This window comes from Lampetra planeri, chromosome 1 (genome assembly GCF_965212315.1).
Source record: "Lampetra planeri chromosome 1, kcLamPlan1.2.h2, whole genome shotgun sequence".
NCBI classification, from domain to species: domain Eukaryota; kingdom Metazoa; phylum Chordata; class Hyperoartia; order Petromyzontiformes; family Petromyzontidae; genus Lampetra; species Lampetra planeri.
This window is the reverse complement of record NC_136107.1, coordinates 25388421-25416327: the sequence shown is the minus strand read 5'-3', so window position 1 is coordinate 25416327 and position 27907 is coordinate 25388421. Positions and strand designations below refer to the sequence as shown.

Genomic DNA, 27907 nt, shown 5'->3' with positions numbered 1-27907 from the left:
AATTCAATTGTAAACATTTATTTCATTCAATTCATATAGCAACAATAATGGGCTCCGAGACAAGTGTTTCCCAAACTGCACGTTGATCAATAAATGTGTCTTAAACGCGAGTGTGTACACAGGCTCCCAGGCATCAGATGCACAGCGATAACTCGCCGCCACCACAGCCAGCAGCAGAAAGCTACGGAAGCAGCAACTTCCTTTAACAAACCCCCCTTAATTTCCTTTTGGAGCATGAATCAAACACCCTTAAAGGACAAGTAAAAATCTGCGTGTATATTTTTTTTGTTCCCCATTCAGTGTGTATACAACGGCCTCTCGTATCAAATCTTGTTAAATGCAGATATTTCTGCAGCTTCCGATCGACGGGCTCAAATATTCACGGAGTGAAATCCTATGCAATCTTGCTGCATATAACAGCGAGACGATGTGAACTCCAGACCTTTTCAAACAATGTAGAGCCTATAACTAGTTTGTAGGTCATCCCATTGAGGCTACTTCAACATTCACTTGTGGAAATGTGAATTTGAAAGCACAGGGCACTGATACTTTACCACCATTTGTCGGAGCAGAGGATTCTGAAGCAAACATTGCTCTCACACAGTTGATGCACATATTGCTAGAGAACTGCTTTATTCCTGCTTATCTTGATAGTGGTCACCCTTTCACATGAACCATTATGGCAAATCTCCTTCACAGATTACATGTATTCTTAAATATGTTGCTAAAGTTCATTTAAACAGGAAGCCTGCATTTAGTTCATAGAACAGTTTTTTTACAATATATTTCGGGTAAAACCCCGGAAGTTACGTGAATGTTTTTATGTTTCACATGATTATTATTGATCCTTTAAACATAAACTATTATACGTATTCCATTCCTGTGAAAATTAACGTTAAGAGCGTTATTTCTATTTTCAGCTGCTGCGTTTAATGGCAAATTGACGAATAATAAACTGTTTATAACCTTTTGCATAAAATGGTGGCTTTAAAAGGAAAACTGTCATGAGCACGATTAAAACTTACTGTGCAAAATCCCCTCAATACTATAATGAAATCAGACAATGTAAATGTAAGTCTTGAATTTGTTTCTAAATGCATCAGCCATGAGTTTAGTGTGGCATACAAAATTAGATAAATGTTGCACACAATCCTAGAAAATATAATTTTTTGATCCTGTCAAAATATTGAAGTCAACAACCTCCATACCACGTAATGCACCTCAGAGGTAATAAAGTGTTTTTCATGGTCTGATGAAACGTTGTTAATTTTATCTCCTGCTCTAAGAACTGATATATCCAATGTTGCAAGTGTGTTTTATCTAGATATCAATGGTGGTGTGGTATTTTTAATTTACTTTTCATTAATAATTATTTTCCTATGAATCGTTCCTGTATCTGTAATATCGGCATACCAACGCAACAAACTGCATATGTGGAACCCTGAAAACGTTATGCAAACATACACTTTTAATTTCCTAGCTTTGAACTGCCTAAAGCGTTACTTTACAGACATTGGTTAGGTACAGTGGAAGAAAGTGTGAACGGTGGTTACTGTTTTGGTTTGGCATTTGAAGTTATTGAGAAATTGAGGGCTTGGTCTTGGCTATGGTTAAGGGGCAGCTTGTGCTTTATATCAAACTCAGTCATGAATACCGGATGTGCTGCATACAATACACGAAACCACATTTTAGACCACCTTGTAAGAGGCAGCAACACGTTAAAAACGACAGAATAATTTTGATACAGAAGTATACATTTCATATGCATTGGCTACAATCTTAGGTTTCACAATAATAATTGTACCAGGGAATTAATGGATGGTCTTTTAGTGATGGCAATGAGAGTTCGCTCATAAAAGAGAAAACAACACATTTGTAAAATTTGGTTATAATTAGGCAAGTCAAAAACTTTAGTAAAAATGTTAGCCCCTAATAACATATCAATACTGAATATGGATATGATGAATAAAGCCAATGTGCATATTCCACGGCTTTATGAAAATACACCTCAGTTTTCATGCTTTATATGTCAACCTGATTCTCATTCTAACTCATAAGTATTTTTATACACACACCAGAATGCCAGTCTTGATAAATGGTCATCACAAGAGGTTTTCAAAACATTAGTTTCACTGTATACATATATAAATACGTACATCCATGTACCTCACTATATATAGTAGTATCATTACTAGAATATGGATTCCTGCAGTCACGAAAACTTCAAATCAAGATAGTATCATTACTGTATTGTATATATACATATAAATTCGAACAGTTCTGAGCAAGTTATTTAGCAAAAAGTCCACTGGTGAGGCAAACTTTATTCCTGTGTTGTCAGCCATAACCAGTTTAAATTATATAAAAGAAAATGCATGCAACATTGCCATCGATAATGGAACACATTTATATTCTTTGGTTCTTTCGGGAAAGCCACGTCGATAGAACAAATAATACAAATAATAGCAAATAATATTTCTTATTCTATTTGCTCTATCTACGGGGCTTTACCAAAAGACCCAAAGAATATGAATTCCTGCAGTCACGAAAGCTTTAAGTCAAGATGGAACACATTTACAAAAGTGATAATACAACCGAACAATGAGGACCAAAATATCACATCTGAGTTCCATGTTCTAACATGAAAAGTATGGAAACAATACAAAGTCATGCAATAACATATTAATGCTCAAACAAAAGCAGTTTCAGAAACCTTTAAAAAAAACAGGCTGTGAATTATAAATGGATCAATGATGGCTCTCTTACTGTTAGGTATCCAGAAAGAAAACTAAATAACTGTCCATTAAATGTAACTCCTATGAATTAATATAATAGTTTAATATGTACACTGAATAAAATTCCTGTTTTAAAATTATGATTACGTGCTATTTTACATTGACAGTTATGTTTATGTGACAAGCAGTGTTATGATCAAATTTGCATGAAAGAGCCGCATACAATATGTTTAACATTACTTTAAAAGGTATGTTTTACCTCAATCCTCATTACGTACAGAAGAAGATGGGTGTCAAAGATATGATGCAAAATGATCCATAACCACTGTGAAAAGAGTCTTGCGTTGCAACAACCATTGGTTTAATACAAAGGTAATGTACACATTTCCCTACTCATTCACCAGCTGGCTACATAGACACACACCTCAAAGGTGGGAAGCACTGCAGGCATGCACATACAGTATAACCATTCTTGTGCAAAATAATTTGTGCATTGAAAAAAAACCCTTTTTCTTCTTCTATAAAACAGAATGCTCCCCTCGCACAATGTGAGAAGAAAACTCATAGCGGTCCTGGCTGTGATAGCCACACATATTACACTCAAATGGGTCTCGAAAGCCGTGACATCCCATGTGAATTGTGTACATGACGTGGTCTAGGAAAAGCACACGGCAGTGCTGACACTTGTAGGCCCGGATTTTCTCCCCGTCACTGTTGACTACGCTGAATGTGTCTTGATCTGCCAGCCCATTTAGCACCCTTCCATCATCCAGGGGCTTTCCGTCCTCACTGCCCTTCTCATCGTCCATTGCCTCCTTGAAGTCTGTTTTGCTGGCTTCCTCCGCGCCCCTCTCACGCGATGCCAACGAGTAGTCTGTCGGGTGTCCTGTCGAGTTGTGTTCCTCTGGAATGCTCTCGGCGTCTGCGCTGTCCTCCAAGCTGTGGCTCGGCGAAGTGGCACGGTCTGGCGCCGGACGTTTTTCCCTGACCTGGAGGCTAGGTGGGCGACCTGCACCCGCATAGCTGTTGAGAGCTCTATCGTTGGCGGGGTTCATGTCTGCTGTGGGAAGTGTGTAGAAGTTGGGGTAGACCCCACCGACAGCATGGGGCAGGTCTGACACCGCACCCATCGGAGGCTGCACAAAGGGGCGCAGGGTCTTGGCGCCGAGGTAGGAAATGGCGTTGTTGATGGCTTGGTCCATGACGCGCGTTTGTATCAGCAGCGAGTCCTTGTCAAAGGCGGCGCTCATGTCGTACTGCAGGTGTGGCATCGAAAGAGGAAGCTGTCTGTCACCTGAAGGTTGGGTCGCAGGTATAGAGAATAATGAGCAAGAGGTTCTTGTGGTTCTCTCTGAGACAATCTAAGGCTCGTAGCAGAGGCATTGTACATGTGAGGATTCATAGGGGACACAATGCTTTGCCCAGTGCATTCTGTGCACAGTCAAATTAAATGTCGAACTGTCACACCCTGAATTTTATAATTCTACATTTGTTGTAACGTGCAATATAAACCCATTAAAAATGGTTACACGATGAACGTGAGTGAATAAGCAGGCTTGTCACTATATAGTCATGTCAGCAATACAGCCACTAACACTGGGGTTTCAGCAACATGTGTTTGAAGTGTGCTTTTTGATGCTCGGCAAATTAGGAAATAGCACTAACGTATCATCACGCACAATAAAATGCAACTAAATCATCGATATAAAAACAGTGGTAAAGCACTTACAAATACATTTGTTTCAGCTCCTGTGGCTATCATGCAAAAATAACAAATTGCGCTATATATTGCATATAATTTCCACTACAGCGGCACGAACAAGATGATTCTTACCGATAAATTTCTGTGGCACGCTGCTCTTTCTCTTGGCAACATTGTACGCCAGCTGGTTTAACAGCACTGACCTGTCCAGGTTCTTATCAGTTGTATACACAGGCTCTTTGATTTCTCCACCGCCTGAGAGAGCTACATGAAAGAAAAAAAAATTAGTATACAGGCATAGCTACATACAATACTGGAGGCATACTTTTCAGCTTAAAAATACTTTCATGTTTAAAATAGATAAGCAGACAATATGTCTCCTTCATATATGTCTCTCCACGTAATATTTTGTATGCAACACGTGAACCCTCCAGCCTTCTGGCAGGGCATAATTTCAACAGCATTGATTCAGTATAAGCAAACTCTGTTTTTTTATATTCACGGGTCTCACCAGTCAGGCTTTCCTCAATCAATATTGGCGAATTGTCAGATGTTATAGGCAAGATATGGGTCCTAGTTGGACACAACATTTTATAATACATAAAACACAATCATCATCTTTGTAAATATGCATAACAAAATAAATAACAACTGTCATTCACTAAGTGGTGATGACATCATCACGATGCGTATGCTATGCTTGGTGCACTTTGAGGTCATGTAAAGTGTTGACCCACTGGCAGGAGGTCATTGAACAGACCCAGGTGTCGTGGGTTAACTGACTGAGATGACTTTCAGATGCACCAACTGTGCTCTCCACTGTGCCAACTTTCTGGGTTTTAGCCACCTGGCGCTCTGCTCATTGTTATGAGCGCCGCTCATCTGCCCTCCGTTGTTACTGTAGGGCGACTGCCTCCGACTCCCCAATAGCATTATTCACGAATCTCTTTCACAGAGGCCAATCTCGACACTGCTAGTACTATTTATCGGCAAGTCCAACCAGCTCCACATCAGCCAATCTCTTCACTAGCCAGTGCCACGCCTGTTTAGCCCCATCTATCTGGCCTACCAGAGGCTGCGTGGGCATGTGGTGGCTGGGCATGGGGACTACATGACTCAGCCAATACAGCCTTGCTTGCCGGAGGAGCTTAGTAATGGGACTGTGTCCAGATCTTTCAAGGATCTGTGAGTTCCTCACACAATACAGTTTGGTTAAACCCAGGATGGATCATATGTAGGCTAGGCTGGATGTTTCAAACCAGCGCATAGATGGGAGAGCATAACTATGGTTGAGAACTCCGGAGCTTCGTATAGAGTGATAGACCATGTAGTTTCTACACAGCGTTACAGTCGGTGATGTAAATATAATGCCGCTCGACTGATTCAGAGTGAGACATTGGTTGCCAAATATATAAGTAGACAATGTTTCCTTCGTATATATCTGTCTCTCCAAGCAAGGCCGTAGCCAAGGAGTCAACATTGGGGGGGACCAATTCTTCCAGGGGGTCTGGGGGTCCTCCCCCCCAAAAAAAAAAAATCAAAATTTGAAAACTAATTTCCTGCCATTTCCTGCCTAAAATATAAAAAAATTCACTAACACATAGGATAGACTTTTAATTTATGTTTTACAATAATGTCTAATAGTGTATTGTATTACATTGCTCTGTTTTTTTCTTTTTTACATTTTCTTGTTTCATTGTATGTAATGGCAGAGATTAGGGATTAATAAAGTACAACCATAACCACAATCATATAAAAATAAAATCTATACTCTTTGGCAGACTGTTTGCCTCAGCAGCAGACCATGCTTTCCCACCTGATGATGGACGCTTGTGTTGCGCCCGAAACGTCGTGATTTATTTTATTTTATACCTACGTGACATTACCGAAAGAACCAAAGTGTATGGATTCCTGCAGTCACGAAAGCTTCAAATCAAGATAAAAAATTAATATATTTTATAGCAATATATTGGGGAGGACATTTTGAGCATATTTGAATATTGGGGGGGATGTGTCCCCCCAATATATATTATAATTACGGCCTTGTCTCCAAGTAAAACATATTATTTTTAATGAGTGCATAAATTCAGCAGCAATTACTCTGTCTACAGCTGAGATCCAGAAAGCCATGTTAGAACCACGGCACAAATGCTGCATGACACAACCAGACTACCGGCTTCCATCATTCACGAAATAAATGGGCAGTGCTTAACTAAATCCACACAAACCACAGAAGACGGGAAGGTGCGGATACCTAATGGACAAGTAGAATATTAAAGACTATCTCCTGTGTGCGACTCCAGCTGCGAACTCCAAACCACAGACCATGTAACTTTTCACTGCCCAAAACATAAACTTAAATGCAGTATCCTGTGTCTGAAATTAACGAACTCTCCAGCAAAGCAACTGAATGGCTAAATCACTTCTAACTGAATCTCTAAAAGTAGATCTTCATAGGCCATACTACAGAAGACAGTAGCTCTAGAGAAGCTCCTCTAGTAGGCACCTGCCTATTTGTCCACCACGCTGGGCAGACGCGGGAAGGGATGGGAGTACCCACACTTTACCCCACCACACGTGACCTGTTGATCGACCAACTATGATTGTACCCTGTTGTTCTGCTGTGTGGACAGAGGTGAGGGGTAAGGTTAAATAAATATGGCCATTGGTTCATCCTCCACGGGGGGGAGATTGAATCGAGTCGGCACACTGTGCGTTGCAAGTTAAGTGCGCTGGCCACGATACCATGGCAGCATGTTAAAGGTAGAATGTCTTAAGACACATTCTAGATGTAATTCTCTGCTTTTATCACAGCAGCTTTTGGCTGTGGAATTTCATGCTGGATTTAACGTGATATGACCTGAAATTACAAGGCACATGTAATGTACACAAAAGATTACTGCTCATGTGCATAATGGCACTCACTTACTTATTTTCACGTGCATTTATCTCATTACATATATATATCAATTATAGGGTTTAATCCATATTAATGTATTGCCAAAAGTATGCAATAACAGTTTTACAGTCGCCTCTGGATACAGCTAAGGACTTTAATTATTCTTCATTGTATTCATAGTTACATTTTACATCAAATTTCCATATTATATATGACTTGCAGATACAGTGAAAGGTACAACATATTGTCACATGGAAAAATAATTTATAATCAGCAATTTTACAAAGATATGCAGTGTTTCATAAATGAACTCAGATTTACATATGAACTGTTTGCAGCCACCAAGCTTCCGATGTGCAGCATCGCGTCAAAATTCTTGAATTGACAGTAGCTCCACGCAGCAAGCAACAATGTGTGAAATGTTGGGTTCAGTCATTCTCGTGGCCATTAGTTTGCAGGATTCAGGGGCGCAGGATGCAGGTGTGTGTATAGTCCACCAATTACTATGAAATAGAGTGCGTGTAATAATTAATTAGCCTTATTTTATTTTAGTGAGAGTCCAATCAGATGGATTATCTTCTCAATATAAAAAAGCAGGGTCATCATATTTGAAGCAGAGTATAAATGATTATGCAAGTTTTATAATTCAGGTTGATTTAGGCTACGGGCACTAGCACACAATGGCGCACTATTGAAAATAATGTTTAACACGTAGGCTTTCGCGACCAATATCATCCATGATAGAGGTTTTTAAATTAAAAAACCCTCTAATATGGATGAAAATAATGTCATAAAGAATTTACGGTCAGTTAAATAAAAATAACCGTCATATAATGTTTAATTTAAAAAATTACAGCTTAATTTTTTTTCTTCTGTATTATGGTAAGTATATATTTGGTTTTATACTGGAAAATATTTAGAGGGGTTAAAAGTGAAATTGTATTTGGCCAACATATGGTATACAATGTGATGTGTTTTAATTACGAATTTTAATATAATAAAAACACTTTAAACGGTTAAAAAAGCTGACACTGTTTTCTGTTTGCAGGGTCTTTATTGTGAGTATGTATGTTGAATTTCTTTCGCACTGTATGTAGCAAACTATGCCATTTTGAGATGCGGGGGAAGGACAACAAACTTAACACAAAAAGCAGTTCCAAAAAAATGAGTTTTCAATCTCGATTTAAAAGTGCATAGCTCTAGTAGCTTCCTAATATCGGAAGATAAGAACATTCCAGATGGGTGCAGAAGCATATCTGAAAGCGCGCGATGCAGTGACCGTCTTTGTTCGATGGCTAGACAAAAGCTGTTGCGTGGTGATTTATACTCCTTGACGAGATCACCAAGGTATTGGGGTTTAATTGTGACAATCGCAGGCATGCGTCACTAAGTTAGCGCCTGTTTTGTTTTTACTGCTTTGCTGTCTCTTTAAAAATTAAGAGGTGGATGTATAGAAAAAACTCAGATTTTCAGATAACCATCTTTATAAACATTAACTTTAATAGTAAGGGGATGTCTTCTGCTCAGGATTTGGTATACAGGCTTTATTTAAAGAAGGACTCAAGAATACATGTGAACATCTATTTTATCAGAAAACCTGCAGGTGCCTGGACACTCACAAACACACCGTGTCCATGTGTGATATTTAATTATTTTTCCACTATTCTTTTCGATCGCATTATGTAGAGGAAGACAGCTATTTTTTAAAATATATTTAAGCTTTATTGTGAGGACAATGCATTGTGCTTACTGACACAGTCTCATCGTAAATAACAATACTTTACAGTAAAACTAAGTACTTCAGTAGCACTATAATTCGCATCTGAGCCAGTCATGGACCTCCACCAGATTAATAATCTAAAATGGGTGGCTTACATCGCATGTGAACACTAGTAATTGTGAGAAAAGATGGCTGGGAAATCGTATAACTTGCCTATCCCTCCACACAGATCCGCGTGTCACAACAGGAGCTTACTAACTGAATTGTCTTCAAGAGTGTAACGATGAAAACAACAAAGTGGATCTTTGTTTAAATGTGTGTATATATATAGGTAGTAGTGGTGAATGTTTTGCCCAGATTAGCAGGAACAAGGTGCATATAAAATGAGAGAACATCACCCCAATTCTTCAATCCCTCGACTGGCTTCTACACTAATATCATATAGAGTTCCAGATAGCACTCACTGTCATAGACTTGCCCCTTGCCTACCTCTCCCCTCTCATCTCACTCTACTCCTCTACACATTCTCTCTGCTCCCGCAGTCAAGGCTTTCTGTTGGAGCCTCAGTCAACCTTCACTCAGTGGGATGTTGCCCATTCCTTCTCTGCCATTCTCACCATCTGAAACTCCCTTCCCCAGTCATCCGTGACACCAACTCCCTGCCCCTATTCAAAACCTTTAGTTTTCGTCTGCCTATTTCTCTCTGTGAGATATATATGTATGCCCAATGTTATTTGGAGTATCTTTAAATGTAGTTGCATTCAGAAGATATGTACAATACATGCATATTGTAAGAAAGGTATGCTGTTTTTTCACATTAACAAACAGCCATTAAGGCGAGATATCTAAGTGAATTAATAGTGAGAAAAGTCCTCTACTTGGGGGAGATTTGTGACTCAGGCTATGAGTATATATTTACCAGGGCACTGTATTGTGTCATGGTGTGTGGTATTACTCTGTGTGTGCATAGAATAGTGCTTTGGTACAATTTCACGTGGTGCATGTGTATTTTGCATCAGACTGTGTGGGTGTATATGTAGGTGTATTCATGAAAGATTCCCATTGTCTGAAATGACATTGGTATTTTCAGTCGGTAATTTCCGACAAAGTACAGTTTGTGAAATGCTGAAGAGCATGGTTAATGTTTTAGAGGCACATTAATGTTTATTAAATTTTATTGCATATTTTAAACAAGCTTCTGTCAAGCTTTTATTGTCAGCATATAGTATAAAGTAGTGCCAGCCAAAGCTTAAGATTGCATGCTCATGACCTAGAGCAAATGGTAAGATTAGGATTTATCGGATATATTAACAAGAGCATTAACTAATTATACATCGTTTAAACTCTGTTACCAATAGTTAGTGAATTACATGCAGATAGTAAAATCAACAATGTGACTAATTATATACAAACACAGCATCGAAGAAAGATAATCATAAAGGGGACTAATTAAAAAATGTTGTATTCACTGCTTAATAGTGAAGAGTGGATTGATGGATATTAAGATGATGAATAATACACATTCACCTAAACAACACATGTACGCAATGTTTTGCACATGTTCATAATGCAACAGTCCTCGTTTTTAATCTGTAAATAATGACAAAACACATCATAACAAAAATAAACAGGAAATATATTAGTCTCTCTGTCTCACTGCTATCAGTCGGTCATGTTTTCTCAAATTTATTTTGATAGTGACCTCAGACCTTAGACAAGAGGACCACAATGCAGTTCTTCAGGAACTGATAATGGATTTTACACAATGCACAAAAGCTGAGTGCATATTGAACACAAGTTTCCGTGTATGTTTAAGCTGGGTGCTAGTTTCTATTGCAATGCAGGTGCATGAATGACACATCATTTAGTTATCCATAGGTTTTATTTTATCCATGACCCTTGCAACCACCATGTCCAGTCAATGACCCTGCACAGTTCCCTGTCAGTAATTAGCAATTATTGGGGGGGGGGGGGGTCACCTTCTCTACCGTGTCTACCATGGCAATTACAACCGAGAGAAGGATGTGGCTCTTCTTCCTTTCGTGCAAATGAATGTGTGTCGTGTATACATCCGCGTACGAGCGTGACAGCCCATGCCTGGGAAGTGGCCGGCCTGCAGGCCCTGTAGGTACGAGTGGCAGCGCTCCTTGTGCTCCTCCAGTGAGCTCCTCTGCTTGTAGCTCCGCCCACAGTAGCAGCACTTGTGTGGCTTCCCCACTGTGGGATGCACACGTACGGCATACACAATCGATAAATAACCTTTGGGGGTTTTTTTCTGGGCAGTTTAACCAGTAAACACTCATCTCTCTATTACCTTTGAATGCAAGGTCCGGTAAAGGTGCAACCCTGTGCTTACTTGCTCACGCCCCTGTTGGTGACAGAGCCTCGACCTCAAAGAGCTCCAAAGAGCCCGTCTTGAAGCTATTTTGGCCTTTTCTTCCAAGCTGGCCAGACGTCTTGGAAGTAGTAAGAGTACTGTATCCTCACCTTACTCCACCACATGCGACCTGCAGATGGACTGTGATGTACTTATTTATACTTCTGGATTGACAGAGGCATTTTATAAACTTGCCCAGTGTTTCATCTGCCACGATGACAGATTGAACAGGCAAACTCTGGATTGCACCAGCAACCTCTCAATTGCAAGTCCAGGCTGCTAACCATTACTACATTACAATGTACCCTTTGCAAACAACACGCCCCTGGACAAATGGTATTCAGTGAAGAATATAAGTTTCTCTACAACTGAAACTATTCCAGAATGCAACAGGATAGTAATGCAACACTGTAGGGCAGCATGAGAAATAAATGCGTGTCGCAAGAATTCGTACATAGTGGAAACTTCATTGTCCAAATTAACAAGAAAATTCGAAACCTTCATATTTTTAGATGTGTGCGATTTAATTATTAATAAAGTCTGACCTAAATAACACCGAACTGTTGTAACTAAATTTGGAGGAGTGCTATCTTAATTGGGTAACAAAAGTACTGCATATGTTTACTGTGTATTGCGAGGTTCCCTATATTCAGTTAGAATCTATCTCATATATATATAAAATAAAATCACATTCAATGCAACATTTTGAGACGTTGATATACGTATGTAAAACACAATGTTATTTATACACCTTTGAGAGTTTCAAATCTTTAGTGCTCTCAATATAAATTTAGTGTTAGAAATTTTCAAAGGGTCTCACAAAAGTGGGCCATGGTCATATTAGTCCATCCATGTCGACACAGTGCAACGTGACATTCACATGCTCAATTCTGCAAACTTAGCATTCTTAGAGTCAGTTAAAATGCTTGAGACTTAAATGTCAAATAAACCTTCCAAACTGCACAAGGAATATGGACATGTGACACACATGCCACAAATGACACGGTTAACAAGCACAAGCTTTTTTTTTTAAAGATCGTTCGCGGTGGATTTGGAGAACAGGAGGGCAGACGTTCAATTCTATTGGTACACAGTACCGTTAAATAGTCCTGAAATTTAGCCGATGCTATGATTACTGTGATACGTCATCATCATCATCAGACATGTTCTATCCACTGCTGGGAAGGGAGAGAAAAAAACGTGGATGTGTTCTTAACTTATTTTTTGCAGGGTGGGGGGGGGGTCTCATCATAGTGAAGGGATATTTTTGTTTATTTTACTGATTGTGATCTTGAACTACAAGACCGATGTGCTAAAGCGTGAATAGTTGGAGTGCGACATATGTCTACGTATATTACCCCATCAGATGAACATTTCTGGTGAAATAGTAATAAAAAAGCATGTTCTCTGTAAGTAGATGAAACAATACATATGCAAAACATTTGTTTGTATTTCCAATGATCGTCCACTGAACATATGATATTTCTCGCAGGACAGACTTTATATTTTATTTCACGCTATTCTGTAGGACCTAAACATTTGAACATTACAAATGTTAATGTTGTTCCATTCTAGTCATTCAACGGTGTCAAATCAGCTGCTCGTACTCATATTGTTGTTAGTGTTGGAAAAGAGTCATAGTTTTGTTGAATAAGCAATTGTATATTTAAAAAAAAACTAACTTGATTTTTGGGGAGTAGTGTGCTTTTTAAAGAGGCATTGAAAGCATAATATAATTAAGGGTTGTCTAAAAAAAAACCACATTGCATATTTATGAAACCCAATCAATTCCTTCTTCTCGTGATAACAAATAATATAGCAACATTATTCCATTGTCCAATTTTAAGTGCGCACAATTGTGCTTCCAAGTATAATCACTCAAATATAATTATTTTAACGCATTTCGACATGTGGAATATTGCTGTAGCACAAGGTTTACAGGTAAAACTCGGTGATAAAGTGAACATTGTGAAAATGCACACAAGGAGAAAAGATAAAGGTACAGCCCTGCAATTGCTTGTTTACACCACGACTAGTGGAAGGGCATCCACTAAAGAGAGCTCTTATATGGTGTTTGGCCGACTCAACCATGCTGGCCATACATCTTGCAAAAAAAGTGGGTGTACCCATTCTTTCCCCCACCGTACGTGACTTTCCAATTGACTGTGGTGAATCCATTTTTCTCCTGCTTGGTGGGCAGTAGCGATGATTTAAGATAACTTGCCCATTGTTTCAACTGCTGCGCCCAGAGATCAAACCGTTGACCTCTGCATTGCACGTCCAGTGTGTTAACTGTTACACCACGGCAGAATCCCTGGCAAATGTTCCCAGTGGAGGTACAAAGTCCTTGCATGTGACTATACAATGCATGGTATATTAAAATAACTCATAAGAAATAAGCCAATTATAAGTCTTCCAGCAGATATGTTTCAGAGGGATATATCATATACATTTGTTTTTTTGTATTTGCTGAAACATTTTATATTTGTTCTTTGAGCTTTGGTAGAGGACTGCAATGGTTTATGCATGTAGATTTAACATGTTCTTGTTATCAGGTGGCATGGTTTAATGGTTTTCTGCAGTAGTCCTGAGCAGATGTCGTGGTATGTGAACCATAACACCAATACAAATTGCCTCAATGGTAAGTGTGCGAAACAGTAGCCTACACACGGTATATATGCATATATTATATCTAAGCAGTGTTAAATATATGCTTGAGCACATATATCACTTTTTTTACTTTAAATATAACAGTTTATTGGAACTGCAAACTTGTTTAAAGATAGGGGGGGGGGGAAATAAAACTTGATCTATTAAGTGTGATAGCATAGAACATTTAATTATTTTCGCGTTATATTGATAGTGACATGCAAAGAAGAAATATTATTTGTTTATTATCAATGATTGCTCTGTCTATAAGCCTATACCAATTACATTTATATATTGATTCTGGTAGTGACATCCACAAAGATAAAATCACGTAATTAAAATGATTTAAAACAAAGATTCCCCGGCCTATACCACGATGAGCCAATTAACCAAATATAAATTAAGGTAATTGAACACAGTGCAATAACACACAAAGTGGAACTTACATTTGAGATTTACTTCATTTTCTTTCATTCTCATTGTTTTTCATTCTTTTTTTTTAAATACAATTTAAAAAAATGTGCACTCTTCCACTTATTTGTTGAAGATAACTATATTTTTTGTACATTAAAATTAGTATTTGGAAAAGGCCATATTTAAAGGCACAAATAAATAAATAAACAAGACTTGCGATCTTCTTACACTCCCTATTGAGCACCCAGCTCGCCACTAAGAAAAGCGCGCGCGCACACACACACGCACACACCCTTAACAGCATAGGAGAAAGAAGGGTGCGTACACACACGCACAATTAACAGCACAAGAAAAATAAAGATGCTCACAAACACACACCCTTAACATCACCAGAGAAAGAAGGGTGCGCGCAAACCCATACACACACCCTTAATAGCAACGAAGAAGGGAAAACACAAGCATGGTTCTACAATTAGAGGTGATCGGAGCCAATGAAGAGGTCCATGGATTGTACCATAGCCGAGTATTGTGGGGTTACCCAAACAACCCTGAAGATACCGACTAAAAACTTAGTAGAACTTTCTGAAACTTTAAAAACATATTTGGGTAAAATATGCAACCTACCACACTCATCAAATCCAGTATTGCAAGCTCCAGTGTTCTTCATTTTAAGGTTCCATCCTGACATGCATGACATTATTTTGTTGTTTTCGTAACTTTTGTTTATATTCTAATTGTTTTATTACAGGAGCTTTACTTTCAATTTAACTTGACAATAACCGGTGGAGTGGTCTCACAGTGGTTAGCTCACTGTGCTATTAACCTGGTGACCTGAGTAAAATTTGCAGATGTGGCCAACATCAGTGGTCAGTGACAACCTGAGTGTAAAGTCCTTCATCGAGCAGTGGATTGGCTTAAGGCTTGAAATAATTTTGATTATTTTGATTATTAAAAAAAAAATCAATTACTATATTATTATCAAGGTGGTGATGCAAGGCACTGCACTATGTGTACATAAACTTAGAGTTTGATTCCCTTATATGGCTAACATGAGTGGTTATTGATGTCTGAACCGATCTTGCGTCTCACCCTTCGACAACCCACATTAACCAGTGTGGCGAGGTATGGTTAAATACATTCCATGAATCATGGTATGGGGTGGCCTTTATCCAGAAGTGGCTTCATAAATTGCTCTAAATTATTTGTGGTTAGGATAATTCCTGTTTATAACCATCACTAAAACATTAACTTGGTTAAAATCATGTACATTTGTTATCACAAGTGGTCATATAACAGTGCTGTATGTGTTTCTTTTCAAAATCTTAATCTGCCCCCTAACTTTGAATCCCATTAAATTGTTAAGTAACTCATTATACTCTACCGTCTCATTAATTATATCTGTTTCTGTATCTTGTCCTCAGTATTCCCCACCATGAATGCGATATTCCCTCTCATTCCCATTTAATAAGAACCCGCCGAGACCTTTCTTACGTGATAAATGGCTCCTGCATTGACTACAATTACGAGCAGAGGACTCCTAAACCCCCAATTCCGTTTTTCCCCTGCAAAATATATAATCACGAACGGCGATTTAGCCGCTTATATTTAACTCCTGCATACTAGAAGTAGCGAGTAACGTTGTCCTCAGTCGTACATGCATGTGTATGCTTGGCTGTGTGGGGATCGGGAACTAACCCAACGACCCAAGTTCAATACCCGCTCACGGACAACACCAGTGACGATTATTTGAACCAGTTCTGGGCCTCCCCTAAGGTGATGCAGCCTCAAATGAGTACCCTGGTGTGGTGTATAAACATCGCCACTATGGAGACAAAGCCTGCCAGGCGTGTTACTGGCCACCCACCCCCTCATGTGCCTTGTTGGGCCTTCATAGATGCTCGCTGACAGCACTTGCTCCAACAATCTGATAAAGGCTATATTGGGGGTATTTGTCTTTGTATGCTTGGGTGTGCATATATGTATGTTGAACTTGTTTTGCACTGTACATAGCCCACCGTGCGAATTGGAGGTGTTGGAATGGTTGCCATTGATGGCGTGTATGACATTTTTTAGTTGTATCTTTGTGTGTCATAGGACAATAGGGCTTTGATTAAAATTTTGGAATAGGTTTATTTTTTTCTCATGTTTGGTGAAAACACGTCAATGTGTGTCACTATGTGAATCTGGGCCATAGTTTTTACAATTATAATTATTTATAATCAAAAGCCACATGTTTGTGCTGTTTGGTGTCAATTGCAGGCCTCCTGGTTTTGGTATTTGCCTTTTAGTCCATTTAGAATCGTACAATATAATGGAAATGCATACAAAGCTGCATTTAATTCAGTTTAACACGTAGGCTTTCATGACCAATATCATCCATAATTGTTTTTTTTTGGGTTAGATCGCGTAAATATATAAATGTGTCGTTAAAACCCGCCACCACCCGACACAGCCAACTAGTAAGGGTTGTCACGTAAACAGAACATACCAATTCGTCACTAGTACAGCACACCGGTGTGTCGAGTGGTGGCGGATTTTAACGACACATTAATATATTTACGCGATCTAACCCAAACAAAATTATATTATGGATGCATTTAATTAAATTACAAATACTAAGCAATATTGATGCCAGCAAGCCATACAACAAATACCAATTGGTGATTATTAGAGCAGCGAAAGCTTCTGTGTCCATTCTGAAAACTAACTTAAAAAAATGTATATTTAACACATATATATAACTTGGAGCACTATGTTTGATACATATCTAGATTTTTTTTTATTAAGTGCCCAAATGATCTGCTGCAGATCATACATAGGTGAGGAATAAATACTATAAAATAACCTTCAGAACAACATGAGAAGACATGTGTTTTTTCTGAATACATGACCGCATTTATATTTTTAATGGCGGCAATATTATGAAATATAAATGTATAATGTAATGACATATACAGTATAATCAATGTACATATCACTGAAGAGGAATGTAAATTAAAGATATCTGTTAGAGACACAACGGGAAAAAAATGCAACGGTGTACACATACAAATGACATATGAATCAGAACAAGACATTGGAACAAAACCTAAAAAGTCTCTAAAAAAACATGAAGAAGCACATGCCTGGAACTACACTGAGACAGGAATATGAGCACATGGATTAGAGAACATATGCAAGTTTAAGACATGAAGTTGACTTTGAAGTGGATCTGCGTGTGATACGTTGCTAAAAAGGATGACGGCCGGTGTTCGAGACGGACAACAGAGTTGCAGTCAAGTGAGGGGATATGTCTGAGAGCACGTCCGGACAGAGGGATGATATCAACTCGTGTGCAGGAACTAGACTATTCTAAAAGCAGGACCATAATAGATAATGACGTCTTGGGGTGGCCTTCATCCAAAAGTAAATAGAACATGGCTGATGATGAGTGCTGAATATAAACACATAATGATATATATTTGAGTACAGAAAAATAAAAAGACTGGCACTATTACACTCACTTCCATTGACAAATGCATGATTACAAACACACAGTGAGTAGTAGGGGGTTCCTGGGAGCAATGGTACCAGTGTTTGGGCATGGCTTCCATGTGCCTGCCCTTGGCTACCCTTCTACCGACGGTCACTGTGAGCGAGCACAGCTGAGATTTTGTCTGGCAATCTTCACGAAACAGTGGTGCGCCACTGCAAACGTTGTCAATGTGATAACTGAATATAATAGGTTCAACTAACATTATGCCCGTTCACATATCCACCAGACCTGTTCAGAGATTTAATATATTAACATTATAATTATACCAATAGACACACACACAAAATACCAGGATTTATAGAATCAGGAGGAGGTGTCGAATATTATACCAATTGTAAATTGAATGCAAAATTGACAAAGTTCAATAAAATGAGCCTTTAGGCTCGTCCTTTATTTCCTCCCAATTAGCTAAATATTTAGTAATTGTCTTACAGGGTTGCCTAAGACTCATATGTCATGCAAGCTTCTAACAGCGAACAGGAGCGATCATCTTTCGTGCACGAGACACGTTGGCGCTGTCGTTGGGTCCAGCGCCGTGCGCCCTGTGCTCCCGCTGGTGGTTCTGGGGGTTGGGTGGTGGTGTGTATGTGTGCGGCGCGCGTGCCTGAGTGGGTGCGGAGGTGACCGGTGAGGGCGTCCCTCCGCCGGCATGCGTAGCTGCACAGGTGGCACTTGTAAGGCTTCTCTCCCGTGTGCAGCTTGACGTGGCGTAGTAGGTTGCCCTTTTGGGTGAACGACGCTCCGCACTGGTTGCAGTGAAAAGGCCGCTCGCCTGGAGCCGCGGGAAAAACAAAGCGGTGGCGTGCATATGTAACGCAGTGGAAAGCAATGCTTTCGGATTGGCGAACCGAACAGAGCCTCTTTTATTTATACACCACTTAGTCTTTCTCAAGCAAAAAAAACGGCATCATTGCAATAACTGCATATTGCACTTCAGTCTTGCGTCCTTCATTTTACCTCGATAAATGGTGAACGTTTAATTGATTCACAGGAGTTTACAACGCACAAGATATTATTACGCTTACGTTTGTACATTTAGGATATAACGTAATATTACATGAGGAAAATTCCACCAGCTTAATACGTAAGTATGTGTGTAAATTTACTTCATATTTCACGTACATATTTCTCCTTTGTTACAAAGTATAACTTTTCCGTAAATACAGTATATCCGCAGTATCTTCGAGCTATGCACTTTGCGTGAGTTGTCATTTGCAGTGTGTACCATACTTACAGGATAAAATAACCGCTTGGATTTTCCAACGTATTTAGCTTGCAATTTTGACTAATGTAAGACATTATTAGCATTTAATCTACAAGTCAAGCACACGTTTATTTGTTTAATCAGGTGAGAAGTCAAAAGATCAGGATAGTCTCATTTGCAAGAAAGGCCTGGGTCACCAAAATAACTTAAGCAATGAAGCGATTAGAAATCAGAGCAAAAAACAACCACGTCACATGATAAATAGACAATATTGCACTCAAATAAATTAACGTTAAACAATCAATTCCCTGTAGTTTAAGTTGGCTCGGCCAGATGTATTATTCAAATCTTACTGTAGTTTAAATTGGCTCTATCGGTAGTTGCTGGTACATAAACCTTTCAAAAACAAAGGCGTTTGTATCATCTGAATGGAATCATTACATATGCCGGCTTCCTTAAAGTTGCTCTCCCCTGTTTTGGCGCAGGGCGGAATCAAAGTGCTCCTGCAGCCATGTCAATTATGTCTTTAAATTAAGAGATCTGTGGCCAGAATGTCACACAATTACGTCCTACAACAGCGTTTGCACCCCATGTGCACATGCGCAAGAGAACGTGCCATTCACGTGCAACAGAGAGCTACATCGCTCAAATTATTCATAACAAATGGTATGTTTCGTGTTCCAGTATTATAGGTTTAGAAAGTACATTTAACATTGATGAAATAACCACTATTTAAGCTATAGTGTTATGTTTACATACATTTTTACATACATTGGTTAAGCTAGAAAAGCCATTGTATGCAAACCATTATTGTAGACTTAGCTTACAACCTTGACAAATATCAATGACTGTGTAGACAAAATGGAATGCTGTGTTTCCATCGTGGTAATATACATAAGTGTCGTGTAGTCTATAGGGTAGTAGAGGGGTATACAACACTTAAGCAGCAACACACTGAAAAATTATTGAACATTACACCGCCACACCACGTGCCATATTGAGGATCATTATGATACATCACCGACTACAATTTATCATTAATTAATCTTGGGAGCCAGCGCCGTTGCGGGTGACTTACCTGTGTGGCTGCGTTTGTGCACCATGAGGACGTTGGGTCCGATGCAGACCATGCCGCAGATGTCGCACTTCAGCTTCCCATTGGGCAGTCGGATCCCCCCAGAGCAGGACATCTCCTCGTCTCTGGCGCGATCGTCCATCTCTGTCGGCGTGCCGAGTGGGCTTCCATTGCGAGCCATCGGCACGGTGGGGAACTCCTCGAAGGGGCTCTCGTCATCACCGATGCCCACGGAGCCGAGCAAGCCGGAGCAGTCGGCTGGCTGCGCGCCGCCACCATCGCCCTCCGCCTTGACGGGGCTGGCTGCGGCAGACAGAGCGCAAACACATGAGCCCTCCTCTCTCACCTTTGTTTCCATAAACTTTGTTGCGTGGTTTACATTTTCTTTGGAATGAGAGGTGCGTGTGCTTAAGACCAGGGACCCAAAAAACCTTTATCAATAATATTAGTTTCAAAAGCCTACGTGTTAAACATCGTTACGTGCATATTAGTTCCTGCCGATGTGGCTGAGGTTTGATGTTAAAGTTATCGTTTGGGCATTACGGTGAAAATCAATATTTCACACAAGTTGTGAAAATGTTATTTTCTAGTTAATACGTAGCACTGGTTTGAATCTAATTGGCTTCATTGAGTGATAGTGATGCAAACTCAAAGCAGAAATGTTGTTGCGAAAGTAAGGTTTGCACCAGAATATATCACTGTGAGAATAAGGACAAAATATTTAGTTACATACGAAAACCAATCTTCACAATCGGTGTGTTGTTTGTGGGTGTATGTGAATAATCTTAGTTTGATATTGCACGTCCCATTAAAATTTTTAATATCATAATTTTTTAAAAATTATAAACTAGGTATTGTTCCAAAAAGTGCACAAAATGTCTGTATTTATTGCGTATATAATAACACTTACGAATACTGATGCCAAGTTTAGTCATTCCTCATTACACTTGTAATAAAAAAAATATACAGTGAAAGAAATAATATTTACATCAATGAGGCTTTTTCATTTTTATAGAAGCGTTAACAAGATAGTGTGCCAATAGAACTGTTGAATTGTATTCCAATGCACACTGCAACATTAGTTTTTAATTATAATTTTAACTTATCTTGGAATCTCTGAAGAATATGATTTTATCACCCTGCCAGGAATGAATCGTACAAGTTATTCACACTAATTGTGTAGAAGGTATTAGATATCATACATATGCAAGTGATAATTGTGTACACGATAGAATACTCAACTATAATTGTATGTACTATAACTATGATGAAGGTATATTTTATGGTTCTTTCGGAAAAGTCACGTAGATAGGAAAAAAAAATGAAACATATTAAAATATCATGACGTTCCGATCACAACACAAGAGGTCGTCATCAGGAGCAGGGCTCCTTCCTCACGGTTGGGGTGATGGCCATCTGAAGATCCAATCAAAACCATCACCTTACCTTACATAGCAGGGACAACCAAAAATATTTTTAAAATCTTGAACAATCACAATATCTAGGTCCGATTTAACACAGTGCATAAAATTCATGACCTGATCCCATCTGTGAAGAACAAGATTCCTGACATGCAATATCACGGCGTCTACAAACTAAGCTGTATCTTCGGCAGCAGTTGCATTGGGTGAAACTAAACGACATGTCTCAGACCGTGTTCGTGAACATAAGGCAGACCTGAAACACGGCAGGACCAATTCTTCTGCCATGGCTGATCATTACTTTAATGCGGCTGGCTCACGTGAAATTGATTTCTCTAAGACGATGGTACTTTGCCAGCCGACTGGCTATCAACAAAGATTCGTTCACGACGCCATCCATATATACAGACACAGACACAATTTCAACCGAGACGACGGTTTTAAACTCAGCAATCATTGGAAAGCCCTGTTCCTGATGACGACCGCTTGTGTTGCGATCGAAACGTCGTGATATTTAATTATTTTTTATTAACTTAAATTTTATTATTTTATTTTCCTATCTACGTGACTTTACCGAAATGATCATAGAATATGAATTCCTACAGTCACGAAAGTTTTAAGTAAAAAATATGATGAAGGTATGTTTTACTAGAAGCATATGTAAGGTTTATATATATTAAATTATATTTAAGATTACATTTTGAAGAGCCGAAAATCACATATTAACGTTGTATTTTGGTATTTTACACCTTCTCTCCTCCAATTAATGAGCTCACAGTCACGGAGAAATTAACAATTGTAAAGCATTAAAATAATGCCAGCGCTTCCATGGGTCAAGCACTCTAAACACCAGTTAATCACTCTCTAGTACAATAACATTTCATTCAACTGATAACAACTGACAGCTCAAATGTTAAAATCAATTCAAGCTACCCTTTTTCCATTTTGCCTGGAAATAAATGTATACATTTAGAACACTCAACACAATTGCACATATAGATATTTAATGAACATTGAAACGAGGTGTTTAGAGAGGATAATAATCACTTTTATAACGTTGGTTTTTTTCATAGTCTATACACACACGTACATACAAAACGTTGAAAATACTGAGTTCAACTGCGAACGGCTATGCACACTTCGGAGCAAAGGATCCCGATGACATTGGGTGTGACGGGCAATGTACAAGAGTGTAAAATGTGATTGAACCAGTTTTGCACCTTCACATAGGTCTTACCTTCGGATGTACTGTAAAATTCCTTAAATTACTGCATATCATATTTCAATGTAGTGAGCTAATGATCAAACTGGCTTGTTTGCTTCTGTCATGTTCCACTGAGCTGGGCAGATACATCTAGAAAATGTGGCGGACGAGGCCAATTTTAAGTTCTGATACAATACTGTAATGATGTTTTGTTAAATTGTTTTTTAGACCACTGTAAAGCACCCACACCCCGACATTCCAGTGCTGTGCTCTGCAGTAAATGAAAATTCACAAGGGTAACTTTTTTAACATTATAACTTACCAGCAAAGAACATACAGAATGCCTAACACAATTGAAGTGTAATTGTTACCTTTTCAAAAACCGAAAGCACCTCAACGCCACTTGTTAACGCTGCCTTATGCTGAAACAGAACATGTTGGAAGGTAATAGTTTTCGGGTGGCCCTTCTTAAGCGCAATAGAATGACCCTTGCCAGTAATGTTTAATCTGTTATGTACTTTGTTACAAGGCAGTCTACATGATGATAGTCATGATGTGGGTTTCGTTTGTTTTGTGTGCACTAATGGTAATGCAGATTTGTTTTTTTACATTCTCCTTTTACAGTGGCTTATGCAACGAGGTAAACAATATACAACACTAAAACATATCACACTCACTCAGTGTTAGGCTATATTAATCATGCGGCCGTCTGGAACACTCTTCCTTCTGATATTAGGAAACCACTGGAGCTATGCACTTTTCAATCTAGATTGAAAACTAATTTCTTTTGAACTGCTTGTTGTATTTCGTTTGTTGTTCCCCCCCCGCACCTCTGATTAGCACCGTTGGCTACGTATGGTGTGAAAGAACCTCAACAGACATACATTTTCAACAAAAATTGCAGTTGTAATTTGTGCATAGATTTAATGCAGTCCAGTACTATGTTTTCAAAATGTGTTCACTGCCTCATATTTACTGTACTATATATATAATTTACACTAAAAAGAAAACAAACTGCAACAATGTCTTAAATGATGGCATATATGTTGTCACGAGTGACACTAACGTTAACATTTTCTGGTAAATTTACATAAAAATCGAGTCCATTCAAATTGACATGAAGTCTTAGTATGATACAGAAAACATATCAGGCAAGTAGTGCTGCGGGACATTTCACATTCCCACATAACTCAATATTGGGGCAGCCTTCTAAGGTCACTCATAGCAACACGTAAAAAAATACCTTCAAACATATTTGTGATGCACTCAGTTTACGAAGCTATCTTTTTTTCATACAAATGCAAACCAAAAATTTATGCTGTTAAGGAATCTGAAAGATATTTACATATCTATTTATATGAATAAAAACCTTTACCTATATGTCTCAAAAACCTTTTGGATACTTCTCGACAAGGTAGAAAGCTGACATTTGGTAATTAGGTAGCTTTAATGACACAAATATGAAAAACCGAGTTACATTTAAAGGCCCCAAAACCTCGATTTTAAGTGCCCCATAAACATGTTTGTGCGTGTCATTCAGAAACCGTTCATAGTATAAGAGTCGTGTTTTCGTTTGGTAGAGCGTTAAATAGCATATAAAATTAAAACAAGAACCATTTTTCTATCTATTGTTTTTGAGATATTTAGAATTCGAGTGATTTTGAACGAAATAATATGCACTTTATGATGTTCAAATCTGAATAATACGAAAATGGTAAAAAAAGGAGCTTCCCCTCTTAAGAGTATTTAGTTCATACATTTTTGTTCTTTTAATTAAAAAAGAACATAATCTTTAGATCGAACAGTTTCATGAGTCCGTCTTTAAATATAAGAAGTTGAATCAAGTCGTCAACAATTTTATTTTTTTGGATTAGTTGTTAGTGTATGATCGTAGATACAAATTTGAAAAAAATCATATCAGGTTAATTATTTTATTTATGGAAAACCTTTACCTGGCGAAGAAAGACTTTATGAACTAGTAGGACTATAATATGCTGGATCCGAGTACAACAATGTAAAAAAACAGGTAATTTCAGACAATGCCACAGTCAAATTATTTGAATTGTAACAGATGCTCCCAGGAGGTTGACACTCTCAAAATATGTTTTTTTACAAGCATCCAAAGTCCTACATTTGAATCTAATTAGTGTTTTATAAGTGCAGAAATTATGTTTGGTCTGTCAATGTAATTTAAATGAACGATAACAGAGACACTTAACCTTACACATAGTGTGACATATTTAGTCCCTTTGAATGTTTTTTTCCACGAATTTTAACACCATTAATTTCATGCAATGTGTGTTATGGTCATTAGCCTCACTTTGATATTCTAAGAAAAACTAGTTTTTATTGAGATAAACAGTGGATGGTAAAAACATAACTGTTCATAACTTTTTCAAAATAAGTGCACTTCCAAATTCTGAATAGAACTTGGAAGTAACAAATAACAGCACATTTACAATCCTATGAAATAAGATAGCATTATTCTACAACATATTGTAATGCCATTATTACGACGACATGCATATCTCGCAAAATGGCGAGACATTAACGTACGGTATTTGTTTTTCATAATTGCTCAATTTCCCTCCAAATGCTACCGTTTGCAAACCGCCAATAGCCAGCGTCTGAATATCCCACGAAAAAAGCTTCCCACACAGTAAGCTCGCGCACACACACACACTTTTGCCACGACATTTACCAAGAAGAGTCGGTGACTCACGTGGGACTCCCTGAAACGTACCGGTTACAGCTGCCCCGGGGGCTGCCCCCCTCACCCAAGCGATTGGGCACAGAGCCTCTTGGCGGCAGTGCCGGCGTGCGTCAGACCACATGGCAGGCGGCTACTACGTGGAGGCTTGAGCCTTCTTAATACAAATGTTTATGAGTTTCAGTCCTGAAGAGCTATATTATTTACTGATATTACCTACTACTACTACTACCACCGTTGCTGCTGCACTACTACTATGCAGACTTTGGGAAAGTAATCGTGAGAGTTTTTAATATTGTTTCCTGAAGCATGTACTTGATTGTGACAGCGCTATGAGGAAACATAACAAACACAACTTATATTTTCCGATCGTCAACACAAGTTAAAAGGTAAAAAAAAGATGTTAGCATTAATGTATTTCGGAGCATCATTAAGGTGTGCAGAAAATATTAAAGTTATCATACAAAACACCAATATAAAAACATCTTAAGTAAAGATAAATGATTTCCGTAATGGTATGAGCCTTTGCCATATCAATACTGTACTTACAAAAACCACCAAGTATTTATATTATTTCTTATAACCAATGCTATGATGACAGTTCAGTACTAATGTAAAACATGATGAATTGTACTTTTCCTGAGCGTAATTATTTCAAACGTGTACCGTATGTTTTGACATAGGTCAAAACGACCTGAAAAAACATCAAAAATGCTATTTGACATACTGCGTTCCTTTAATATACGTTCAGAGATCTTTCTCACTTCACTCATGTTACTGCCATGGGACACTTAAACGTCCCATTATGACCATTTCTTAGAACCATACACCATATCCCACTCCATTCATAGAGACATGCAATATTTGTACAGTCTCATCCGAACATATAACTATGAATTTAACTTAATTTGTTACCTTCGTTCGACATAAATTCAAATGTAGATTTTTCACTTTAAAATAAATCTTTCTTTTGACTTTAATGCACTTCAACATATGAAAAGAAAACAGCTCAGCAGTTGATACCTGTTAGTGTTATGCAGCATGGCAGTTTCAACATACCTTCTCAAAATCTGGATGTCAAATGAAACTTGTCAAGTTGGTCAAATTCAAGCCTTTTAAGATGACACGTGAAATAGATCGCACACATTTTCTTGCGGTCTAGCGATGCCTAAATCATGTTTTCATTTTACACTTTAGCTAGCCCTTAGGAGAAGTACATTGAATTATACTCCAATCTGAGGCTGTGTTGGCACTGAGTAACAAATCACTCATATCTAAAGCTCTAAACTCACCTGAGTTGCGCATATGGTCAAGGGAGCCCTCTGCGTCCATCTCCATCCAGGGTTCTGCAAGAAATCCCCAGGTAAACAGCATCACTCTTAGGCGTGGGGGCCAGACTGCGTGGGGCAGCGGGCTGGCTGGGATCTCTATCTGCACGGAACCACTGTGTGCGTCTCTTGCATGTTCCTAACACACCACCCGCCTGCCATTGAGCTGACAGCCAAGCATTCACAGGAAGCGCGCAGTCATTTCCAGAAATTTAATTACCGCCACGGGTATGCAAAGTTTAAAACGCTTTGTAAAAATCTTGCCGCCATAATGACCGCGCGAAGGCAAACAAAGGGCGAGAAAAATTAAATGGAAAATTAAATGGCCCCGGGGTCGCCGTGTAAAATTAAAATTATGCCATTTCGCTCGCTCCTTAATCTGCAGTTATGTAGCGTGTAATTTCCAGAACAAGCAGGCGAGAGGCGAGGAGTCAGCCGCCTGCCAGTTGTACAATCAGCGGGGCCCGAATGAAGCTAGGCGCAACAGAGGGCCCATCGCCGCAATTTACATCGTTCACCATTAACTCCTGTCATTGTCTGCCAGCAGGAATGTCAGAGATACAGCCCGGCAGAACGAGGCTTCAGAAAAAAAGCAATTTATTACATATGCAACTCGCCCCAGCATTAAACCCTGCCTGCCGAACCGCATTTGCACTTTGGACCTGGCTGCAAAAATCTTGTAGCTCATAATCGGGCAACAGTAATGGGGATTTTTTTTTATATTTAAACTAAATTTAGTTTTTATCATTTGCAACATGTTGAAGACCTTATAATATTCAGATACTGATTCAACTTCACCCACTGTCACAGCTTGGCAAGCAAGTTTTAACCACACTGTAGAAGCAATGTATGTTTAGGCACATTGCGATACTATTAAAATATTCTGTTACACATTTTTTTAATAACACCATGGTGTGCAGCATTGAGTTATTTT

The 27907-nt window shown here is 38.7% G+C and overlaps 1 protein-coding gene across 1 annotated transcript; it reads right to left on the bottom strand.

The window, feature by feature from the left end:
- Positions 1-27873, bottom strand: LOC144720620 (zinc finger protein Helios-like). Its single transcript, XM_078597493.1, has 6 exons — positions 26938-27873; positions 20314-20613; positions 18636-18803; positions 11154-11273; positions 4570-4701; positions 1-4029 (listed from the first exon to the last, which is right to left on the bottom strand). Exons 1-6 carry the CDS (start codon positions 27017-27019, stop codon positions 3254-3256), a joined length of 1578 nt encoding a protein of 525 aa, XP_078453619.1. The 5' UTR covers positions 27020-27873; the 3' UTR covers positions 1-3253.
- Between the last annotated feature and the right edge of the window lie 34 nt (positions 27874-27907).